At 43.8% G+C, this 22232-nt stretch overlaps 1 protein-coding gene across 2 annotated transcripts in view; it reads right to left on the bottom strand.

Moving 5' to 3' along the window:
- Positions 1 to 11847: 11847 nt before the first annotated feature.
- KCNJ1 (potassium voltage-gated channel subfamily J member 1) overlaps positions 11848 to 22232 on the bottom strand; it is a 28305-nt gene continuing 17920 nt past the window's right edge. The window contains exons 1-2 of one of the 2 annotated variants that reach the window (XM_029956221.1): positions 14900 to 14960; positions 11848 to 14254 (exon numbers count right to left, since the gene is read on the bottom strand). In XM_029956221.1, coding sequence (XP_029812081.1) covers positions 13115 to 14254; positions 14900 to 14926 — 1167 coding nt within the window. In that variant the 5' untranslated portion in view covers positions 14927 to 14960 and the 3' untranslated portion in view covers positions 11848 to 13114. Of the gene's footprint in view, positions 14255 to 14899; positions 14961 to 22232 lie in introns of those variants that run through there. The other variant, XM_029956222.1, reaches the window with a different exon arrangement.

Genomic DNA, 22232 nt, shown 5'->3' with positions numbered 1-22232 from the left:
CGCCGGCCGCCTGCACCCGGGGAGGGCGCAGCCGGGGGTGGGGCGCCGGGAGGGGCCCTGCGGGGGAGGGCCGGGTGCGGAACCGGGGCGGGGTGTGGGAGGGCCAGCGCGCGGCGGGGACACTGCGGCGCAGGGCTGCCAGGGGGCGCGCGCCGGCCTCCCCTCCCCAGGCCTGGGCCCACGTGACATGGCGGCGGGAGAGCCACTTTCTTGAGATGACAGTAATTCGCGGTGAGATTTGGGGTCAGTTTAGGAGGAAGCCTAAACTTTGACCCCTAGTGAGGCCCCTTCTCTCCATTCTCTGTGCCGATTCGGTCAGTGCCTCCTGCCCTGGGTGAGCGCGGACAGCCTCTCGGGGCGCCCCGGCGGCCGTCCCCACTCCCTTCCCCAGGTCTAAGGAATCTTCTGCCTCCCCAGATCCCGAACCCAGGTTCTCAGGAGCCAGCGGTGACTGGAGTATTTCCAGGAGAGAAGGCGGGAGGGCTCTGTGTGTCGATCAGCTTAGGGAGGCTGAGAGCTAGGAACCATTACCAAGGTCTTGAAGAGGCTCTGGGGAGCCTTCCACCCCCACCCGGCGTCCAGAAGCGGTTGTCCAATGCCAAGAGTGGAGGGCTGGAGGCAGAAAAAGATACTAGGAAGCAGGAAGGGCCTAACTCAGAGCGATTTTGGAAGGCAGATAGAAAAGCTGGGGTCAGGAGAGAGACAGGAAAGAAATCAGAGATAGAAAGATCCGGTAAACCATTCCCGTCAAGGTCAGACAGCAGGAGGGCCTAGGGCCTGGCTGACCAAGGCAGGAGAGGGGTCTGAAAGGAATCCCACAGCTCTGAAGTCCTTGCATTACAGACCTGGTGCTTCTCTCTTCTCAGCTACAGATAACAAGTCTCACGGTAACCCAGCATCTTCTTACTTCCACAAGACATTCCCGGTGGCTGCTTTGCTGTGGTATCTCTGCTGGCAGTGCACTAAGTGTTGTAAAGTAGAATTTCAAGACACTTAAAAAACATCCCTGCCTCTGTCCCTCTTTGGCACCAACTCCCTTCCTTCCCCGGATCATAGCAAGTCCAGCGTGGCATAAAGCAGTATGCCACAGGCCAGCCTCTGTGCAGTTTGTGTGACTTTCCATTCCAGAAGGGACCTCAGGGCATGGAAGGACATCAGTAGATGCCTCCTTCTGCCTGCGCTCTTCAGCTTTCCCCTGAGAAGTCACTTCTGAAAGGAAGCACTGGCTACCCAAAGCCATTGCTAGTGGGGGCCAGCTCATTACAGGCATTGCCCATCCGAGGGTCAGGTTGACGAAAGACTTGGGAGCAGGAATTACCTTGTCAAGCAGGTTCAATCATGAGCAAAGCTGTCCCCTGATTTGCAAGAAAAAGATGGCTTAGTAATCGATGATATGATTACTGCACGTAGCCTGAAAATACATTGTGTGGCAACTAGAAGCAGAATTTTTTAAGAGCCAAACATGATCTCTAAGGATATGTAATCCGTTGATTCCACCACTCATTAAAAAGCCAGCTCCAGTGTGCCGGTCTTTGGACTCACCTCAGGCACCCAAAGATTCTCACTCCAGAATCTGCAGTGGGGCCCGGAGGTCCTGCACTTACAACAAATGCTCTCAGATCATTGTGGACACAGCCTGGCCTGGCACATACCCTCAGCGATGTGCCGGTAAATGCTTAACAACTTGCTCTTGAGAAGGATAGGGTCCTGATTTGCAGCCTTTGCTGATTTCCAGGGTATAAATACTTGCACGGTAGCCAATTTCAAGTGACTGATGGGCTGACGGGAAGAATCTGAATTCAGACCAGGGAAGAGAAACGCACAACTGGGTCTTGTAACTTGGACCCTCCTAAGAGACACCGCAATGAAGTGATAGGACTTTGGGTGCAGAACCAGGAGAGAAGCCTAAATTCAGGGCTCTGCCTACTGCACCACACCACACCTCCCTGTCCTCTTAGCAGAAATTGTGACCACATAGCCCACGGGTGAGCCCCTCACACTAATGGCTTTGACCACAGCCGGAATGAAATCAGGAAGCAGAAAAGAAACAAACACTTGCAGTCTGTCTTTCCTTCCTCTTCACTGTGATGGCGTCCTTAAGAATGTGGTCCGGCTAGAGGGAAAAAAAAAACCGAGTGCCCAACTCCTGGGGTTTGTGTTCTTTGAGGGGAAAGCGAAAGAGGCGATGGAATGATTCTGGGAAATGTGGGCAGAGTCTTGGCAAATTCCAGAGGCCAAATAGAAGGCATTTTCACCAGCTGGCCCTGGACAATTCTATGCAGGGCCTCAGAGACACTGTGGCAGGATGGGGACAGGGAGACCAGCAGAATGGTTTGTCATGCTGGACAAAGAAGACAAAGAGAAGGGCATGGTTGTCTTTTCGTGTTTCATTCAGGACCGGAATAAGAAAACCACAGATATGAGCTTCACATGAAAACTACATTTAAAAAAAACTAAAAGAAGCATTGATCAGATCCTCCAGAACTCTGAAAGTTTAGAGATGGCCCTTACTTAGAGACCTCTCCTCCCGTGGAGTCAGGTTTCTAATTATCCAGGCCTCTGCTGGCTCTTGCTTGCTGAGAGCTCCAATTCATAGAGTCATGGAATTATAGAGTTCATTTTAGAGACAAGAAAACCCTGAGGCCCAGAGAGGTAAAATAATTTGCCCAAGACCACACTGCTGTTCATTCAGCAGCAATTAGAATTCAGATGTCCTAGGTGTAGGTGAGGCCTTGACCTTTATCTCATCTAGACCCCTAGACACTATAATGTATTCTCTTTGAGTTATCTTCTACTTAAAGTTACTGTAAAAAAAAAGTGCATGGCTATAAAAGAAAATCTGCAAAATAGAGACTATTAAAAAATGACAACATAACCATCGTGCTACCATCCAAAGATGATCAGATAGGGACTGTGAATCACTTCCACGTGCTTCCATCTAGACCAGCAGTTCTCAGCCTCACTGTAGAACAGTGTCTCCAGGAAAGCTGGTAAAAATCCCTATGAAGCTTGAAAAATCCTAATGGCCAGGTTGTATCCTTATGGGATTAAATCAGAATCTGGAGGTGGGGGCAGCAAGCACCAGTATTCTTTGGAGCCCCCCAGATGATGTCCATGAGGACCACTGGCCTAGAATATTTTCCTCCAGTATCTTTGCGTAGCCAGCTCCTTCCCATTGGTCAGTTCTCAGTGTTATCTCCTCAGAGAGGACTTCCTCATGACTTTACCTAAAGTAGCTTTCCCACCCACCCCCCGCCCCCGCCCTCCCAGTCATTTCCATCTGGACCCTTTTTAATGTTCTTTGTAGCCTGTCTCGTGGACGCATGTATTCGTTTCTTTCCTGTCTCCCTCCATTAGAAAGTAAGCGTGTGAAGGTGGGCCCTTTACTACCTTTTTCATACTTGTATCCCTTCTGTACTTAGCAGTCTCAGGACTATCAGTCCTCCAAACACAGTTGATGAATGAATGAATGAATTTATGGTTACTTTTGGGTCTTCATGTGTATAAGTATGTGTATACACATATACAATACATATGCAACAAAATTGTACATCTTTAAAAATATTCCAGATTTACGTAAAAAATATGGAGGTGTTTATAATTTCCGGTCCGCATTTCTTTCACTTGGCATTAGGGGAACATTGTCTACATCTTCATGTGTTTTGTAAATGTGATTTGTAATGCACTGTGCTGGACTTCGGATGTGTTCCAGGAGCGCTCCCCTCTCTAGATCCTTGCCCTCTGTCCCCCAACATTTGGCTAACTCTCTCCAGTGCCTACAGTTTCGCCTCAATGTCTGTTCCTCAGGCAGGCCCTCACCGGTGTCCCAGACCAGGTTAGGACCCTTATGCCCTGTCTCCCCATTGACAACTGTGGCTCCTGTCAGCTGCCTACAGAATATGAGCTCCATGGTGCTCCTAGTGCATTTTCTTTTCCTGCCCACGTCCAGGACCTTGCCAAGTGCCTTGCTGAGTGTTGAGAGTAGTATGGTATTACACTCTATCTAGGTCCACACTGCTTTTAACCCACCTCTCTATTGTAGTACCCTTAGGTTTTTCATCACTACAAGTAATCTGGTGACACATAGCCTTGTGTATGCCTTCATATGAATCAAGCTATTAGACACCTGCAGTAAACATAATTGTATAAAATAGAACCTCGTTTTGTAATGAACACTGTGTGTTCTCCTATGGTTTCCCAATTGATCTTCTCCACAACTTTGTGTGCTTATTATCCTCATTTTACATATGAGAAAACTAGAACTCAGAGGTTAAGTCACTTGCCGAAGTCATAAAAAAGCCACTTGGGAGACTTAGGATTGGAACCCAGACCTCCGGGAGAGAGGAGTTGGGGAAGGGCCCATGAATTTGGACACAGCTTTACCTGCACTTGTGTGGTTGGGCTGGTCCTGCCTCCCAGGCTATGGTGAGGATTATACGGGCAAACTAATATAAATGTGTAATACACACCTACATACCAGCTCTGCCCTCAATAGCCACATATGGACCTCAGGCAAGGCCCAGTCTTCTCATCTGGAAGATGGGGTATAATGATATTAACTCACCTCGTTGTGGAGAAAATGTAAAAGGACCTCAGCTCTAGTGGACTTGTAATAAATGAAAACTTTCTCTTCTGCCACCCTAATCTCTCTAGAGTTATAAACTTCACAATTTCATTTCTCAAAGTCTTTCACAGACATTTTGTCAGCCCAGCAATGACTAGATGACCCAGATACTTTATGTATTTCTCTTAAATATTCTAAACATACTGGCTATTAAAAAGCTCTCTTGGGTATGCCAAGGCTGGCTCTGCACCACTTAACTGCCAGAGGCCAGCTTTTCCCTGGGGCCTGCTTTCACTTTGTGATCTGGAGGTATATGGCGCCACCTCCTGGCCAGAGGCGCACTGCACTAACCGGAAAGTGCAGGCTCGCTTATGACAGGCCAATCTAGCGTCCCCTCCTTTTAGCCTTCTTTTCTAGTTAGCTCAATAATATCAACTGTTTCTACTCTCCTAGCAAGTGATGGAATGTCAGAAGCAACTGACGCTTTCCGAGAGCCATTAAGATACACTGGACAAGTCATTTCCTTCTGGAGCTCTTGATTTTTCTACCTGTAAAATAACAGGGTAAGATCAGGAAGAGGATCATAGGTCCTATTCACTGTTAAGCTTCTAGAATTTTGTGTATCTGCAATGAAAGCAGAGGCAGCGATGGGAGGAAGGTGAGCTACTTTGTCTCAGGTTAAGTTCAAGGCTGGGGACAAAGAGCAAAGAGTGGAATCTAGGGAGTAGGAGATGATGAGGCTCACGCACAGGGTAAAAGGCACAGGGTGGGATGAACCACTGTGGTCTGCCTTTCCTTGTCTTTGCCCATCATCAGCGGACCTATCACTTCAGTGTCACTCAAACCGCCATCCGGTGGGAGCCTTTTGTAAGCACTGTGCTAGGCGCTTCACCTATTATTTCGTTACATATTATTTCATACTATTGTCCTTCCAGTAACTCTTTAACATAGGTATTGACTACTGTTATTTACAATAGGGGGGAAAAAGTGGTTCAGAAAGGTTAAGAACTAATTTTAGAGAAGATGGCCAGTAAATGGAAGAGCTGGGTTTGGGCAGATCTGTCTTCAAAGCCACTGAACTTCACATTGTATTTCCTCCCTTCAAACTCTCTTTCTTTATTACCTGTTTTTTTCTTTTTCATTCATGTTATCATTAGGGTATGTCCTTAAGAGATGGTCACAGATTCAGGTTGTGATGTGGGGAACAGAGAGAGAGAGCTGTCAAGATTATTATGGTCTCTAACTGCCACTCTTGGTTCAGCTGAAACCAACTTTGCTGGTGGTCCAAGAGCTCACTAATTAGTGAATCACCTACTTTTCACTTCATCGGGATAGATGAAGTCACTTCTGTGACCCTGGAGACAAGCCTTTCATCTTCTTCCTGGGCTCCTTGGATGCCAAGTGCAAAGGTATAATATGCAGGTGGCCTCTGTGTCCCCCAAGGAATCAGTTCAAGTATGTGGTGCCCTCTCCGTTCCCCAGACATAGACTCACTAGCTTTCTGGTTCTGGCAAGCAATCCACGACCTCAGTTGCCACTTCCTGGTGAGCTTTCTTTCAGGACCAGTAATCCCTGGGCACGAGGGCTGTGGGTGGTCCAGGGAAGAGCACTAAATTAATCAGAAAACAGAAGCTCTGGGGTCTGGCCCCTACTTTCCCATCTGGACATAGCTAGGTGACCTGGGCAAGTCATCTGGTCTCTGAGCACGTTTCCTCTCCTGAAAATTGGGAATGCCGGCACTATCCTTCCCTCCCTTGACAGCTAGTTTCCACCTCCAGTTTATTCTCCAATCCATCCTACACACCAACACCAGAGCTATATTTCTAAAATACTCATTTAATCATGTCTTTGACCCCTCAGAGATTTCTCTGGGTGACTGATGGAGCCAGGATTCAAACTCAGGGCTGACACCAAACCCCCGACCCCTGACCACATAGGGTGCTACTTCCCTCCGCTCTGTACACCGATGCATAGCCATGTCGACCAGCTCATCACCTCCCAGAAACTCCATTCAAATGTACTTTCTGTTCTTCTCTTGGCCTAGGACTAACCTGCCCAACTGGTTGCCCACCTCTCTTCTCCTTCTCTCTCATTTCAAATCTCCTCCATACATTAAGCCCAGTCAGGTTCCATCCCTAAGAAGCTTTCCCCTCCCTCAGGACTTTTTGCATATTCCAAATGAGCATTTTATTTATTCAATTCATTTAATTGTTTTAATTTTAGTACTGTACATGAAATTTTGCATACCAAGGTAGGTTCCTTGACCCCCAACTTCCAAAGAGTCCTTGGATCCTAATCAAAAGTGATTACCCAGAATGCCCTGGGAACCGAATCCCTTCTCTCTTTAGCAGATATCCCAGACCATGTATGAGAATCAAGGTGTTTTCCCCGAGGACACCTGTTCTGACTTTCCAACCAACCAAAATTCCAGGGAGTTTTGATCCCTAAAGAATTGCTGGTCCCAGGCAGATGGTCTCCTGCTCAGAACCCTGGTTCTGGGAGCCCAAGCTCACTGGCAGAGTAAGACCTGCAGGCTTTCAGCAAAAGGAGGCAGTCTTTTAGGAATGCAAAACAGCCACATTCACAATCTCTCAGCCCCACAGGAGCAGGACAGGGGCCCTGAGCAAGATTCCAGCAACTTCTGCAAAAGCCAGAGAAGGAAAGTGGAGTATGATCAGCAATTATCCTAACATAGTCATCTGCGGGGTATATTGTTATATGAACAAAACACTGGGGGACAGGGTTTCTACAATGCTGCCTGTGTGTAAGATGGGAGGTATCAATATATCCCCTCAATGCATTGCTTATGTTTTACATAGTGAAACAGTTAACATGATAAAGCGAATAAAAACCATTACCTTTCTGTAAGAGGAAGGGAATAGAGGGGGCACATGAATAGAAATGATTTTCTGTGCCCTGTCCTGTGAATTTTTGAAACCATATAATTTTTTGCATAATTAATCCAAGAAAACGGTTGTATCAAAAAGGAAAACAATAAGCAAGCTCTCGTAATTGGAAATAAACTGAAACAATTGGACCTAACTCTATTTTAAATGGGTACATGACCACAGAGAAAAGAACTACTTCAAGTAACCTTAAAATCATTTGTTGACTCCACATCCCTAGAAGGACATATTATAGAGAATTGTGGGTTTTTTGTTTTGTTTTTAAGAGAGAGAGAGAGAGCAAGCAAAGGCGGGGCAGAGGGAGAGAGAGAGAATCCCAAGCAGGCTTCATCCATGCTCAGTGCAGAGCCTGACATGGGGCTCAATCTCACCACCCTGAGATCATGACCTGATCAGAAATCAAGAGTCAGCTGCTTAACCAATTGAGCCACAACCCAGGTGCCCCAAGAATTGTTTTAATCCCAAATAATTTTAAAACTATAGTCAATAGTCTTATTGTTAGCAGTTATGTCAATATCACATTATGGAAACCATTATAAGCATGTTGCATAAGGCAAGGGAATTACTTTCCCCACCATCAGCAGTTTTCCAATTTAGCTCACGCCCACCAAGCTGCTTTAAGCCCCTCAGTTACAGCAGAAACCACCCTTCCTTCCTCATTCTTACAACCCCAGTGCCTGGCTCACAGTAGCCACACACACACACACACACACACACACACACACACACACACACACACACACACACACCCTCCGCGAGCAGCTGTTGTGTTGAAATGGAGTCCCAGGCACCAGGATTCTACCTAAATTCCCCCAACTCATCGCCTATCCAAAATCCAGGAGGCCTCAGATCTATTGCTTATTTCTGGAGGCTTCCTCTGGTCTCTGTCTCAGCCCTACCCCGGCTTTTAATTTCTATGCCTATGCAGCACCAGGCAGTGGCCTGCTCTGTCCTTTCCCTGCAGTGTCTCAGCTTCAAACCCATGCTCCCATCTTGTTTTGCCATGTCAATAGTCATTTGCGTTTTATAAAGGGATTCTTACAACTTTGATTTCATTTAATTCTCCCCTTAATCCTACTTCAAAGCTCAGTTTTACACAGCGTAAAACTGAGACTAAATGAAATGAAGTAATCTGTCAAGGCCCCTCTGCTAGTGAACGAGGTGACTTATCAAAAGTTCTTTGGATGGAGATTGTTTCAAATCCACTACTAGCCAGATTGACTTGAGCAAATCATTCATTCATTCATTCATTGGCTGATTCAAAAACCATGTATTGGCTATGTGAGGCATTGTGTTGGTGCCAGAAACACAGAGATGAGTGGAGAATACAGACACTGTTCTCCAGGGATATCTGAGGCTCTGTGTCCCCATTGGTCAAAATGGAAATACTATCTGTTTCTACCTCAAATGAAAGACTACTCAGAGATCCAAATAAAAGAACACATACCTATATATATTTGGCATATATGTAGATAATAGAAAGATAGTTTGTACCAACAGTCTAGGCAAATCTTCAGGGTACCCAGAATATTTCCAGATGCTGACTTAGCAGATTACCCAGAGGCCCTCCTTAAACACTACCTCTTCCTAGAACATGTAAGTCCAGACGTATTTATTAAGCATTAGCCAGGAGCTCTACCCTGCGCTAAACAATGAGGGGTTTCTCTCAAAGTGTAAGATAGGACCAGGGATATGTGTCAACTATCCTTGGGTTCAACATAAATGTCCAGTGGCCCTGGTAAGTCCTCTCAGAGGCAGGCGTGTTAGACAGCTCAGGGTTCGAATGCCAGCCCTGCCATTTACTAGCTAGTAACTCTGGACAAGTTCCTTACCTGAGCTGCTTCAAGTGAAAAAAAATGTAAAAATGTACCTCATAGAATCAGTGGGGAAATTAAATAAGGTAATGTATATGAAATGCTTAAAACAGAACCTAAAACATACTAGAAACTCAGGAAGTAGCCCCCACAGTAAGTTTCTTCTGCTGTAGCACAGGTCTTGGGGTTTCTCAGTAGCCTGGAAGACACCTATGTCTTCTACAACAGCCAGGGCAGGCAGGGGTGTATTGTTGGAGAAGCAACTCTAGTCCCTGCAGCCCCGGTACAAATCTCCCCGTCGGCAGGGCTCGGCTCCAAGGAGTCCAGCTGGGTGCATCTGGCTGGGGAGATTAAATTATTTTTGAATTCCTAACTGAATGTTCTTTTAATGGAAACTCAATGACAGGCATTGAAATAGATTTCCTCCATAACCCCTCCTCCCGCGGCACCCCCCCAACGCGGCTCTGTGTTGCGCTGTTCCCGATAACCTTTATTCCCTACCCCTGGACTTTTATCTCCCCAGTGACAAACAGCCTTTTCTGGACAGAAAGAGGAAATTCCAGTCATTGTTCTCAAACTTCTGGCTTCCAAAATAAAATGCTCTATCTCCCCTGTCAAGCTTTGATTGACATGTACTTCCTGTAATGGCAGACAACAACGGCCCAGGGGCGGGGTCAGGGGCTCATTTGCATCCTTCACACCCGATACAGAGGTGTATTATGGACGGGAAAAGATCCCCCATGCTACTCACTGAACCACCCTGTTGAAGACTCATCTCTCGTTTTGTGAAAAATCTCCAAGGAAGGCACCTCCTCTGCTGTCCACCAGGAAATTTCTCTGCTGCCTTGTCACCCATCCATGAGCTGTGGAAACAGCCACTCTAACCATCTCACTTCTTAGATTCGGCTGCTTAGAGCTGATCTTTTCCTTCTTCCCTCTCTCTCTCTCTCTCTCTCTCTCTCTCTCTCTCTCTCTCTCTCTCTCTCTTTCATGGAATAAATCTTTAGACCATTTCCGAAATCTTAACTCTGAATATTGGCACCTGAGTCCACCTAAGTCTTGGAAGGTGAAACCAAGTTGAGACTCCCCAAATCAAAACTCCCATAGCAACAGCTAAATGAGGCACTTCAAGGGGAGTGAGTACCAACAGAAACTTTGAATATGGTGCAGCATCATGGATGCAGTTTTTCTTGAATAAGAAGCGACAAATTGCATTTAGAATGGTTGATAATTCAGGAACTATAACATGGTACATCTGTAACAGAAGTAGTACTAATGTGATCAGGTTCTGCTGGGAACAATGTTACTTCACTGGAATAAAGACTGCCTTTCGCACTGGCATTTGCCCATAGGCAAGTTAGCCTTCAGATCCTTCTATTTTCCATATATTTTCTTTACTCACTGAGCCAGGGTTTTTATGCTGTTTTGGGGTTCCAGCCACCTCTTAAGATTATTAAAAAGTACCTGTGGGCCCTCATTGCCTCAGGGCTTTCCTGAATGTAAGTATACTAATGATTGCTAGGGGTTCAAGGGGAGTTTGCATTAAGAAAGAGACTCCAAGGGTGCCTAGGTAGCTTAGTCCCTTAAGCATCTGGCTTTGGCTCAGGTCATGATCTCATGGTTCATTGGTTAGAGTCCCACATCAGGATCTCTGCTGTCAGTGCAGAGCCCACTTTGGATCCTCTGGCTCCCTCTCTCTTTGCCCCTTCCCTGCTCTCTTTCTCTCTCTCTTTCTCTCTCTCTCAAAAACAAATAAACATTTAAAAAAAAGCTGGAAAGAGACTCCAGATAGCAGAATGCCTTAATCCTAATAAAGGAATATTTGAAATTATAAATTCCTCCAAATAACCCAGAAGGAGATTCCAGTCACAAAGATTCTAGTTGTTCAGCTCTTTAGCAATCAAAAGGAATAGATTGCATAAGATCATTTCACTTCCGGCAGTCCCCAAGCATTCTGCTAACGGAGCAGAACAGACCGGAAGGAATGTGTTCTGACCTCCCAGTGTATGAAGGGACTACAGAGTCATAAAACTTCACAATAGTGGGCCAACAGAGAATTCTTGTTCCCTCAAGCTTCTCATACCTCATTACCTTTAACTTCGTCAATAGATCAAATTGCAGTGCCAGCATATCTACAGGCACAGAGTAATCTCCCGTGTAGGCTGGTTGTGTCCAGTGTTATGGCCACTGACACAGTGCACAACTCTTAGCACCTCAGACTTCTTACTGGTCTTCATCAGAGGAGCCAAAGCATGTGTATGAATCTGAACAAACTCACCCCAATCCAGGGAAAACAGAACCATCTTTGGTGAAAACCGCTACAGCTGCCATTTCATGTGCCAAGACACACTGGAGTGATTTGACCGAGCAGCACAGAAAGAGGCGTGTCTGTAGCCAAGGTCATTTCCTCCCGGGGTAAGCTGGCATCGAGACAACATATGGTCCTATTTGCCATCTTCTCACAGCCCTCCCACATCTCCCAGGAGAAAGTCTACCCTCAGCAAGAGGGCTGTCACCTGTTGGCCTGCTACAATTAATGCACTACAACTGACACTTTTGGAAAGCACGTGCATGGTTTCAGAGATTTACTAGATTAGTCAATGCACTGGGAACATTTTGATTCCAAAGCAGCTATGAGTACCATTCCTTCCAGAATGTATTCAAAATAACGCAGATGGAGAACTGAAAGAGACATTCACAGTAAAACCTTTCTCTAAAGATTCAACCTTACATTAAGTTAGTCCCTTTCAGGAAGATGTGGTGTTGGCCCTCAAAGAAAAGCAGACCTCATGTTTTCCTCACTGTGGGGTCATAGCCCATCCCACACTTCTCCTTGAGAAACAGCGTTTCAGTACAAACTCAAGGCATAAAAACACGAGATCCTTTTTCCCCCCAGAAGCATTGATGGTACTGTCCCTTCTACACTGACACTGGTCCTTCAAATTCTTCACTCCCTTCTTTGAAGATCAGGAAATACTCTTTTAATCGATTTATAACCCTTTATCCCACCTAACACAAATTGGAAGAAACATCATCACCATTTCCAAATCAAGCATTTTTTCTTGCAGAAAGGTATTCATTGAGATCTTAGAGTGATGATTTAGCCTCTGTCTAAATGTACCACATGAGATCATTTGGGCCCAAACTTGGGCTGCAGTGTCTGGATGTGCTGGAAAGCAGATTGAACTCAGTGCTCCTCTCCACATAAGATAGATAGAGAGGCAGAGTTCATGGACTGAGCCTTCCCTCACTCTTCAGAAAACACAGCATTAAGATGAAAGCTCCAACATCCAGGGCTGGAGAAGCTCAGAGCATCCGATGTTCTTTGAGTATCAGTCTTTCCTTGCCTCCTTTGATTAGTTCATCTCAGGAGACCATTTTTTCTTTGACAAAAGCTGATGTTAAAAGTGGCTTATTTCTTATTAGTAGAATCTGAATGAGAATATGTTTTCCCCTGATCCTATCTAAAGCTCATAACTTCTTCAAAGAGACTATTAAGATCTTGTTTGGCCTGTCCATGAAACTTTTGATGACTTTGTCCATTTCTGTCAACATTGCCTGATTTCAAATAATCATATTCAAGATTCTAAGTAAATTTCTATGGCTTCCATATTGCAGTTTTCTAGAAATATATTGCATGTTCTCATGCAATTGCCTTGTAGAGTTATGTGTCTTGTAAGATCATGGCTATGGGGTTCGGGGGCATGGTGCTGATAGATATTGAAGGCTCTTATCTTAATTTCATACATCCCAATTTTTGATCGCTTCATAATACTTCTAGTCACTAGGTATCTTCAAGACTTTGCTTTACTCCTGTTGAAAAGCCACTGTCACATTTTGGTGTCATTTGTTTCATTGACTTCTGACAAGACAAAGTTGGGATTGTCATAGCCTCTCTTCATCCTGGCTCTAGTATCTTTCTCATTATAAAGGCACATGGCACAGTGAGGGGTCTCCACTTCCACTGTCTTGCTAAAGTTATGGAAATCCACACGGTATTTCCCTTCCTTTGTCTTGGATACTATGGGAGCAAAGCGGTAGCCCCAGAGCACCTCTTCTGGGACATAGGATGTCCGGACTTGGCAGGTAGCACTAGTTGACTCCACTGTGCCATCTAAAAACACCACTAACTCAAAGTCTTGCTGAAGAAGGGTTTCTGCTGCCATGTGGAAGAAGGGGCTGTTTTGATCAATGACATGGTAAATTGTCAGAGGGGAGATGAAGAATAAATTTTCATTCCCTGCATCAACTACAAAGTTGATGTTGATCTGGTCCAAAATAATGGTCTCTCCTTCAGGAGTGACTGTGGTCTTCAGAAGCTTTCCATATATGTGACTCCCAATAAGGAGGCTCTTCCTAAGATTAGCCACTCGGATTAGGAGACAAAGCTTCCCACCCCGCTTACTGATCACAGCATTCTTGCTGAATGTAATGGTCTTGGCACGTTTTTTGGGCCTGGAGATCTTGGCTAAAATGGCACCACACATGAAAGAATTGATGATGACTCCAAGTATAGACTGGAAGATAAGAAGAAAAATGGCAGTGCCACATTGTTCTGTCACACACCTGAATCCATATCCAATGGTCACTTGTGTTTCCAGAGAAAACAGAAAAGCTGAGGTCAAGCCATTAATGTTCTCCACACAGGGGGTGTGGTTGACAGAAGGATGGAACTCGGGGAGATCTTTGTGAATGTAGGCTACTGCGTACCACAGAAGACCAAAGAGAAACCAACTCCCCAAGAAGGCTGTAATGAAGATGGTCATTTTATATCTCCATTTAAGGTCAAGCACAGTTGTCCAGATGTCCACAAAGAATATAAACCTTGACTGTGCCTCCACGTTGCCAAACTCTATGTTACACCTTCCATCTTTAGAGACCAGCCTTGCTCTTTGCCGGGAATGCCCAAAAAAGTGAGTGACAAACCATTTCCGAAGATGTTTGAACATTCTTTCTGTCAACACTCTGATCTGAAACACATAAAAACACAAAGCAAAACAAAATTATGTTTATAGTAACAGTGAACTAGGTGACTCACATAGAGATCTAACTATATATGAAAGGCCATTAGAACAAACTCAATTACTGATCAAGTTAGGAAAGCTAACACTTTATTCTGTACCACAACACGATTTTCAATAGAAACTTTCCACTAGAAGACCATAGTGCCTAAATATGATGAAGAAAAATAATTACACAGAGATAGAAGTGGAAGGAACTTAACGGTACATACCTTCAAATGTTTCCTGACCTTAGCCGCACACAAACCTAAAAATGTTTGTGATAACCAATTATGATCTGTACTATAATTTATTTGATGTCATTTGTTAAATCAACACTTTTTTCTTTCAATAAATTTAGCCTTATGCTAAGCAAAAATATCTGTGAAAGCAGGAGCTGGAAACACTCTTTACATTTTTTGTAATATATGATAATAAATATCTATGAAAAGACCTCATCAATGAGTAATACTACCTAAAGCATCTTATAATACTGCTATTATTACTCACTATCAAAATAAATCCTGACCCAATTCAATTTTCTCATTTGTCCAATGAAGGAACTGAGATCCAGAAAATTTTAAGGGCCTATCCAAAGGCATGGCATCCACTCACCAATGGCAAGGTGACAAAGGAAAACATAAAAAGACACAAGATTCCCCATTTCCAGTCCAGAGGAGACTCTACCACGCTGTATCTCAGTTGTTACCTTTTATATTCTAAAGTCAGATATGCCTGAAACATTTTAAGACAAATATTGGTCTACTTCCTTTTTTTTTTTTTCTTTAATGCTTGAGACTATTTAGAACAGAGCTCCTCAATATGGTTTGGTCAAGTCCTATCACATAATCTCAGAAGTTTTCTCGGTAGAGCTATAAACCTGTTTCCCGTCTCCCTCCATGGTATGCCAAGATTCCTAAAAGGAATGGTATGACGTTCACCGTCAATATCTCATACTTCCTTCCCTGCTCCTAAGCTGAAGGACTGGGGAGCTCTGTTTAAATAATACTCCATAAAGCTAGAAGCAGGCTTTATTCACTCCTCTATCCCAGCTGCTGGCACAGTCTACGGGCACTCACCAGTTATTCAGTAAACATAAATGGAATAATTCAGTGAATTACTCAAGCTCTTCAAAATACTCTCTGATCAATGGTTTCTTGTTGATGACATTATTGTGACTTCCAGTTTACAGCAAAAAAAGTGAGGAGATTTTCCCCTAAACAGCCAACAATGATGAAACCCACGGTCATCAACACTAGACTACCTCCTCCCCTAGATGTGCCCTCCCCCACCCCAAGGTGTGCCCACCATGGTTAGCAATGTCTTCGTGGTATTTTTAATTAAATGCAAATATGTTTCTAAAATAGATTTCAAAATCCCCCTTCAAAAATGTGTTTATTCATACAAACCAGGAAGCGAAACCAACTTAGTGATAACTTTTAAGCAAAAGCCCTTCCCCACAGTGTTTTGCTCACAACCTTAAACCAGGTGAAAACACAAGAAGCCAGCACCAGGTAGAAGTAGTGATGAGAAAACCACAGCTGTGATGATTTGAAATTTTGAGGACAAGTTCTAAAGACATAAAAAAAAAAAAAAGAAGAAGAAAATGCTACTAGGAGAACAAGCGCAGTACACACACTCAGAGGGCCCTGCCCACATCCCACCCAACCCTCATTGACCTCAAGTCCCCAAAGACTCTTAGGGTTGGTCCAGGTGAGGCACACTGAAAAAGAAGAATCTGCCCCCTCCCCAGTCTCTCTCCTTTCTCTGCACACACATAGTTTAACCTGGTTTACATTCACTGGGGACTTTATCCCTTTTCTGGGTTCATGGAAGTTCATACTGTTTTAAAATCTTTTCATAGAGTGGGTGTCACCTAAAATGATAAATTGTCAAGCCAACATTTATCAAGTGAATCCACATTCTCTTCCTCACACATTGCATTTCCAGAGATGGCTCAGAAAACACAACTTCTGAGTTTCTCTTTCTTACAACTGTTCTCTTCCAGTCTCAAGTTCATTACATTTTTGAAGATAAAGAATATTTTCATAAAGTGAACAAGTATCCTCTGATTTATCTCTTGGATTAGTTTGAGTTTCCATGCCTGCATTACTAATAAAATATGTTTCTGTCTTTGCAAAGAGCTAAAACAAAAATAGTCAGCTTCTAATGCTTTCCCCAGACAATCAGCACTTACCAATATCCTAAGCATATTCCAAACCGGAGCATCCATGCCTGGGAAAAGCAAGGACGTGGACTTGGGAGTTGCTCTCTGTATGCAAGCTGATTTCTTTTAGACTCAGCCTAATTTATTTCAGGCTTTGGTCAGTGGACTGATGCTAATTTGTCTTAGCTTGAAAAACACTTAATTTGATAGTGGAGTTGTGTGGTTTCAACCTAGGCAATTGGTTGTTCTCAGACTAAGCTCCAAGCTGGGTATGTATTTTTTTTCAAACCTCACATGGCTTGAATACCGTCATGCTAAGACATGACAAACCCCCAGCTAAGGTCTCTGGGCAGCAGGCATGGATTGAGTTCCAGCATTTTCCTTCTCTCCTTTGCCACGCTCCATATAGCTCTCTTGCTATTTCTCATAGGTCATGCCTATTAGCTTTTCTCCAGAAAGAATTAGTTATCATCAATCTCTCAGCCTATTCTCTGAAACACACTGAGATACTGAGATTTCTAAGTGTTCCCAAAGATACACGGGAATATACAGACTTAGATCAGTACATATTTGTAAGATGAAAATAAGATAGAAAGAAGGAAGAAAAAAGACATCATGTTAATCTCGCTATACAATAGTGCCTGTTATGTAAGAAACCAAGATTTAAAAGCAGCCTTTATCGTTGGACTTATTTCATAAAATCTGGCATTTATTGAAGGTACTTTTTACATGTACTGGGCTAGCCCACGCTGTTGATTTACTTATTCAGAGTGAGAAAAATTATACCTAGAGAATGTAAGAATACGGGATAAATCCAACCCTTGACCAAACTCATCATTCACATGGCAGACCCATTATACTTAGCACATAGCCTACTTTGCTTACTTTACCACCACTCAACAGATATTTATAGTTCCTACCATTTGTGAGTCTAACACCATCTTTAGGTCTTGCCAAAGATAGCACATCTCTGCCCCTCAGAGAAAATACTCCCCAGAGCATTCCCACTGTTTCTCATCCTGGCATCTCCCACCGCCACACCTGACTGGAAGCTGCTTCACAGTGACAAAGATTGCCCATTTGGTAAATGATTGCTTCTCTAATGTCTAGCACAGTGCCTGACATACATACTAGTAGCGACACAACATTGTTGAATGATGATAGATAGATAGATAATGTATGCAAAAAGACAATGAATTTTCTGTCAGTTGAAGAATTTTGCAGAGGTTGAATACCCCTCTAAAAGAGATCTTTTAGAAAAGATGTTCCTTTGGGCATATGCATACCACACGACATCACATTGTAATTGCTGACTTACTGAGCTCACTTCCCCCATTTGACTGTGAGCCTCTTGAGAATGGGAACAGAGTTCTATTTGTTTTTGAAATCCTATACAATAAGCAGTCAATGTTTGGGAAGTTTACAAAAAGTCTATTTTCTGAGGATGGACTCTTTATAGAACAAGCATCCTGGAGCACTGAAGGAAAAAATGGCAATAATATAATTCACTTGTTTTGCCAGGCCACTAAGAGTACCTTGGTAAATATTAGCTAATGTACAGCCCTTTGCTTGCTATTAAGATTTACTGATTTCAGTAGAAAGTAACCTAAAAACTGTACATATTATACAACCCAGACACCAGGGCCAATCTCTAATCACCCAATAGTACAAAAAATACATATTGGCTCTGTCTGTGGTTAGATTAAATGCCATTGTCTAATTCATCAACCCATGCATAAAACCAATGAGTTTGCTATACGGGTCCCCCTCTGGGACATTTCAGAAGAGACATACCTGTGGAATGAGTACTAACCAACTTCACTGTAATTGTGTGTGACCCTGGAAGAAGCAACAGAAGAAAGAGAGTGTGGAGGGCCTGTAAGAGGTTGTGGGAAAGGCAAGCAAGGGCCCATACACTCACTGGTGGAATGCCATGATAGTTTCACTGTAGACCTGGATGGCTAACTGGTATGAAGAACACTGGTCTAGTTCCACTTCAGCGACAACTCATTATAATACTACACAAGTCTGAAGTCTCTTCTGTTTAAGGTCCCTTCAAATTCCTGGAAATAAACATCTTTTCCTCCTGGATCTCTTTTTGTCCATACAAATGCACAATCCATTTGCATGCAGCACCCACATCAACCAGAACTCCCATCATTTTAAGCAAGGGGCCCACAGTGTGTGCTCATTAGTAATGTTCAAAGAATCAGTGCACAAGTTGTTCTTTTGCAGGTGTCCACCTGAGAACAAACCAGTAAGGATCTGGGGCTTCCTAGGGGACTTATCACACTGCCTCCTTCCCTCCCCCAGCGTGCATTCAGCAGCCACAATATCAGAGGAGGAAGAGCAAAACTTTGCTTTCACTGCCTCTTATTTGATTCACAAAGGTCATCATTTCTGAAGAGAGATGGTAAAACATTTACTCCGGTCTGCCTTTTCGTCATACTGCTCACAACCTTAATCCCATTGAGGAACATTTCTGAGAGGTGAGATTTTATGTTAGAGATAGAACCTATGAATTATGGGTCCTGAGAGCGGAAGCCAAATGATTTTCTGTAGTTTCTTTGCAGTGGCAGTGGAGGAGAAACTCAAATGTCCGTGAAAACATACTGCTTTGTTTAAGCCAACAGTCCACTGAGTCAACAGACATTGCTGAGGCCCTATCACAGCAAGACATGGAATGGGATTGTGGGAAAAGGTCTCAGCCTTCTTTGTTAACATAAGCAAGCAAATGCTCCATTTATTGAATGTGTACTATATATCAGGTGCTATGCTAGGAAACAAAAGAGTAAATGATAACAGTCCCTGCTATCAAGCTGCTCACAGATTGATTGAATAATCATAATGTGGCACAGTTGCTACTCTGAAAGGGCTGAGGGCAGGGCTTTAAAGCAGCCACCAAAGAGGTGGCTGGGCATCAAACCTAAGCACTCTTCAACATACCTTTGTTAAGGTATGTTGCACCTAACTGCTACTGCAGATGACTTCCTGTTTTCTATGAAAATGATCTCAAGCTATTGTAGGATAGCCATCCAGCTGGGTCTGCAAACCACCCACCTGAGTCATCAAGCTCCTGGACTACCCCTTTCCTATGCAGAACCTATGGGAGACAGAGGGCGGGTTCCCTTTTGTTCCATAATTCCAGGAGGAGTTACCACTGATGTCTTTAGCACTTGGCGTCAATGGGGTCAACATGGGCTCTTCTCAAATAGACCTTGGCAAGGCAGGTACAAACCAATTTTCTTGGCCTCATAGCATGTAAAAGAACAAGATTCCAGGATAGATTTAGGGCTGCACTTCAGTGGGCACCTGAGTGGCTCAGTTGGTTAAGTGTCCCACTTTTGATTTCAGCTCATGTCATGATCTCATGGTTCCTGACATTCAGACCCCCATCAAGCTCTGTGCTGACAGCATGGAGCCTGCTTGGGATTCTCTCTCTCTCTCTCTCTCTCTCTCTGCCCCTCCCCAGTTTGTGCTCTCTTTCTCACACTCAAAATACATCAATAAATTTCTTTTTTAAAAAAAGAATGCTCTTCAGGAACACCTCACCTTTCTTTTGGGGTAAGAGTCCTCCCAGACCTTGTCCATTGTGAAGCTGTAAGTTTGCTTGTACCCAAGGTGGGAATGCAGCACAGGTCTTCCTGGGTGCCTGTCTCCTTCCAATGAGAAGATTGTGGGAACAAGAGCCAGGGAATCAAAAGGTCTAGGGTATTGGTGCTCTCATAAAGGACACCGTGTTCTGTAGACATTTGGGGAGCCAGCTGGTCCAGCAGCTTTATCTGAATAACTGCAGAGGTGTGCCAGGCACAAGGATCAAGAGAGGATGGGAGGATCTGGCCCAGGAAACCAAAGGCAGCATGGCAGGTAAAAGGAACTCTGGCTTGGGTAAACACAGGCATGGATTGAACCCAGCGCTTCCACCTAATGACCAGGTGGCCTGAGAAACCACTTAGCCTTCCTGAGAATCAGTTTCCTCACTTCTGAAATGACTGTTAAAATATACTTTCAAAGACTGGAGTGCATTTTCAATGTAATCCCATACATAAAGTTCCAAAGTTTTAAGAACATAGCAATTAGCCAATAAATAGTAAGAACTGTTACTATTAGTCTACAAATTTAAATGTGGGTAACAGTTTAACCAGATGTCGCTGATCCAGGCCATTTGAAGTCTACACTGTGTGAAGTTAAGTGGACTATATTAGAGACAGCAGCCAGGCGAAGGCAAAAGCTTCCAGGAAAGAGACAGGTGTGCTGCCAATGCATCAATGCTGACGAACTGTACTGGCTCCATAGCCATTCTTCCCACATGGAACTGAAAACCTGGGAAAGGTGAACATGCTTTTATAAAGGATTTGTCTGAGGTGCTTGGGTGGCTCAGTTGGTTGAGCATCTGACTCTTGATTTGGGCTCAGGTCATGACTCCAGGATTATGTTGCAGGATCAAGCCCCACATCAAGTCCTGCATTGAACATAGAGTCAGCTTGGGACTCTCTCTCTGCCTCTCTCACCTGCTTGCTTTCTCTCTTTCTCTGTCTAAAATAAAAAATAAATTAATAAGGAATTTGTCTATAACCAGGGCAGAAGGCTTATCTTGCAGAGGTGGAAAGAGAATAGAAGGAACTGAAATTCTTAACAAGCCTACCCAGGTACCCCCAAGAGTGGTACCTGGGATGACACTGTGCTTTTCCTACCATAGACCTTGACTAGGACTTGATCGTATTACTGAATACATGCACATATGTCCACTGTAAAGGAGAAGAGCAGTTCTGACTTCTGGGAGCTGGGTCCTGGTGCTACTAGAGTCTGTCCTGGATCTCCCAGCTAGGGCTTTGTGTTCAGGTGAACACGAACAGTTTCACAAAACATCAACATCAGACAGGGCCACTCTGTAATCATGTCTGAACATTGTCTGAACCACAAAAATGACCCAAATCCCCCTGTCCTGGCTAGTAGGAGTGATCGCTGCTTCTTTGCCAATAATATCTTTAGCTGCACACCAGTCTTCCCCCCTTCTAGATGGTAAGATTTACTGATATATTCAATCACAAAATTACTCTGAATTCCTGACATCTAACCCAAAGCAAAGTATTGTTTCTTTAAATCTTTCCCAAATTGCTTAAATAAGCCTATATCTTATTTGATTATTTTCTTTTTTTTTTTAAATTTTTAATGTTTATTTGAGAGAGAGAGACAGAATGTGCAAGATGGGGGAGGGGCAGAGAGGGGGGACAGAGGATCAGAAGCAGGCTCTGCACTGACAGCAATGAGCCCAATGTCTTGAGCTCACAAACTGCAAGATCAGGACCTGAGCCAAAGTCAGACACTTAACCGACCGAGCTATCCAGGTGCCCCCTATTTAAGTATTTTCTAACACTCCATGAAGCTCCCCACAATTCATGGTATGTGTTTTCACTAGCTGCAAAAAACCAACTTGTTCAACTACAGGGATGTTCCTGGTGCTCTTCGGCTGGAAGGCATCAACACCACAAAAGGACAGAAAAGCACACAGAAGAAGTGTAACTAAGAAGTCATAAAACCATTTTATAAGCCATATGTTCAGTTTATATATTTGTTTGCTTTTGTATCCGGATGTGAGGATCAAGGAAATATCCAAATTGAAATCTGAAAATTCATTAAGAGGAGTTAAAATTTTCAGGTGCAGATTTTAAACTCAATCTAGCTGTTTTATTTATCACGACAATCGGTCATTCTAAGATAATTATACTCTAACCACAAAAACCTGTATTTCTTCATGGCCTCTGGGTTGGGTCTTAACAG

Source organism: Suricata suricatta, chromosome 11, assembly GCF_006229205.1.
Source record: "Suricata suricatta isolate VVHF042 chromosome 11, meerkat_22Aug2017_6uvM2_HiC, whole genome shotgun sequence".
Classification (NCBI taxonomy): Eukaryota; Metazoa; Chordata; class Mammalia; order Carnivora; family Herpestidae; genus Suricata; species Suricata suricatta.
Note: the sequence above shows the minus strand (reverse complement) of the source record. Positions and strands in the feature narration are given on the sequence as shown.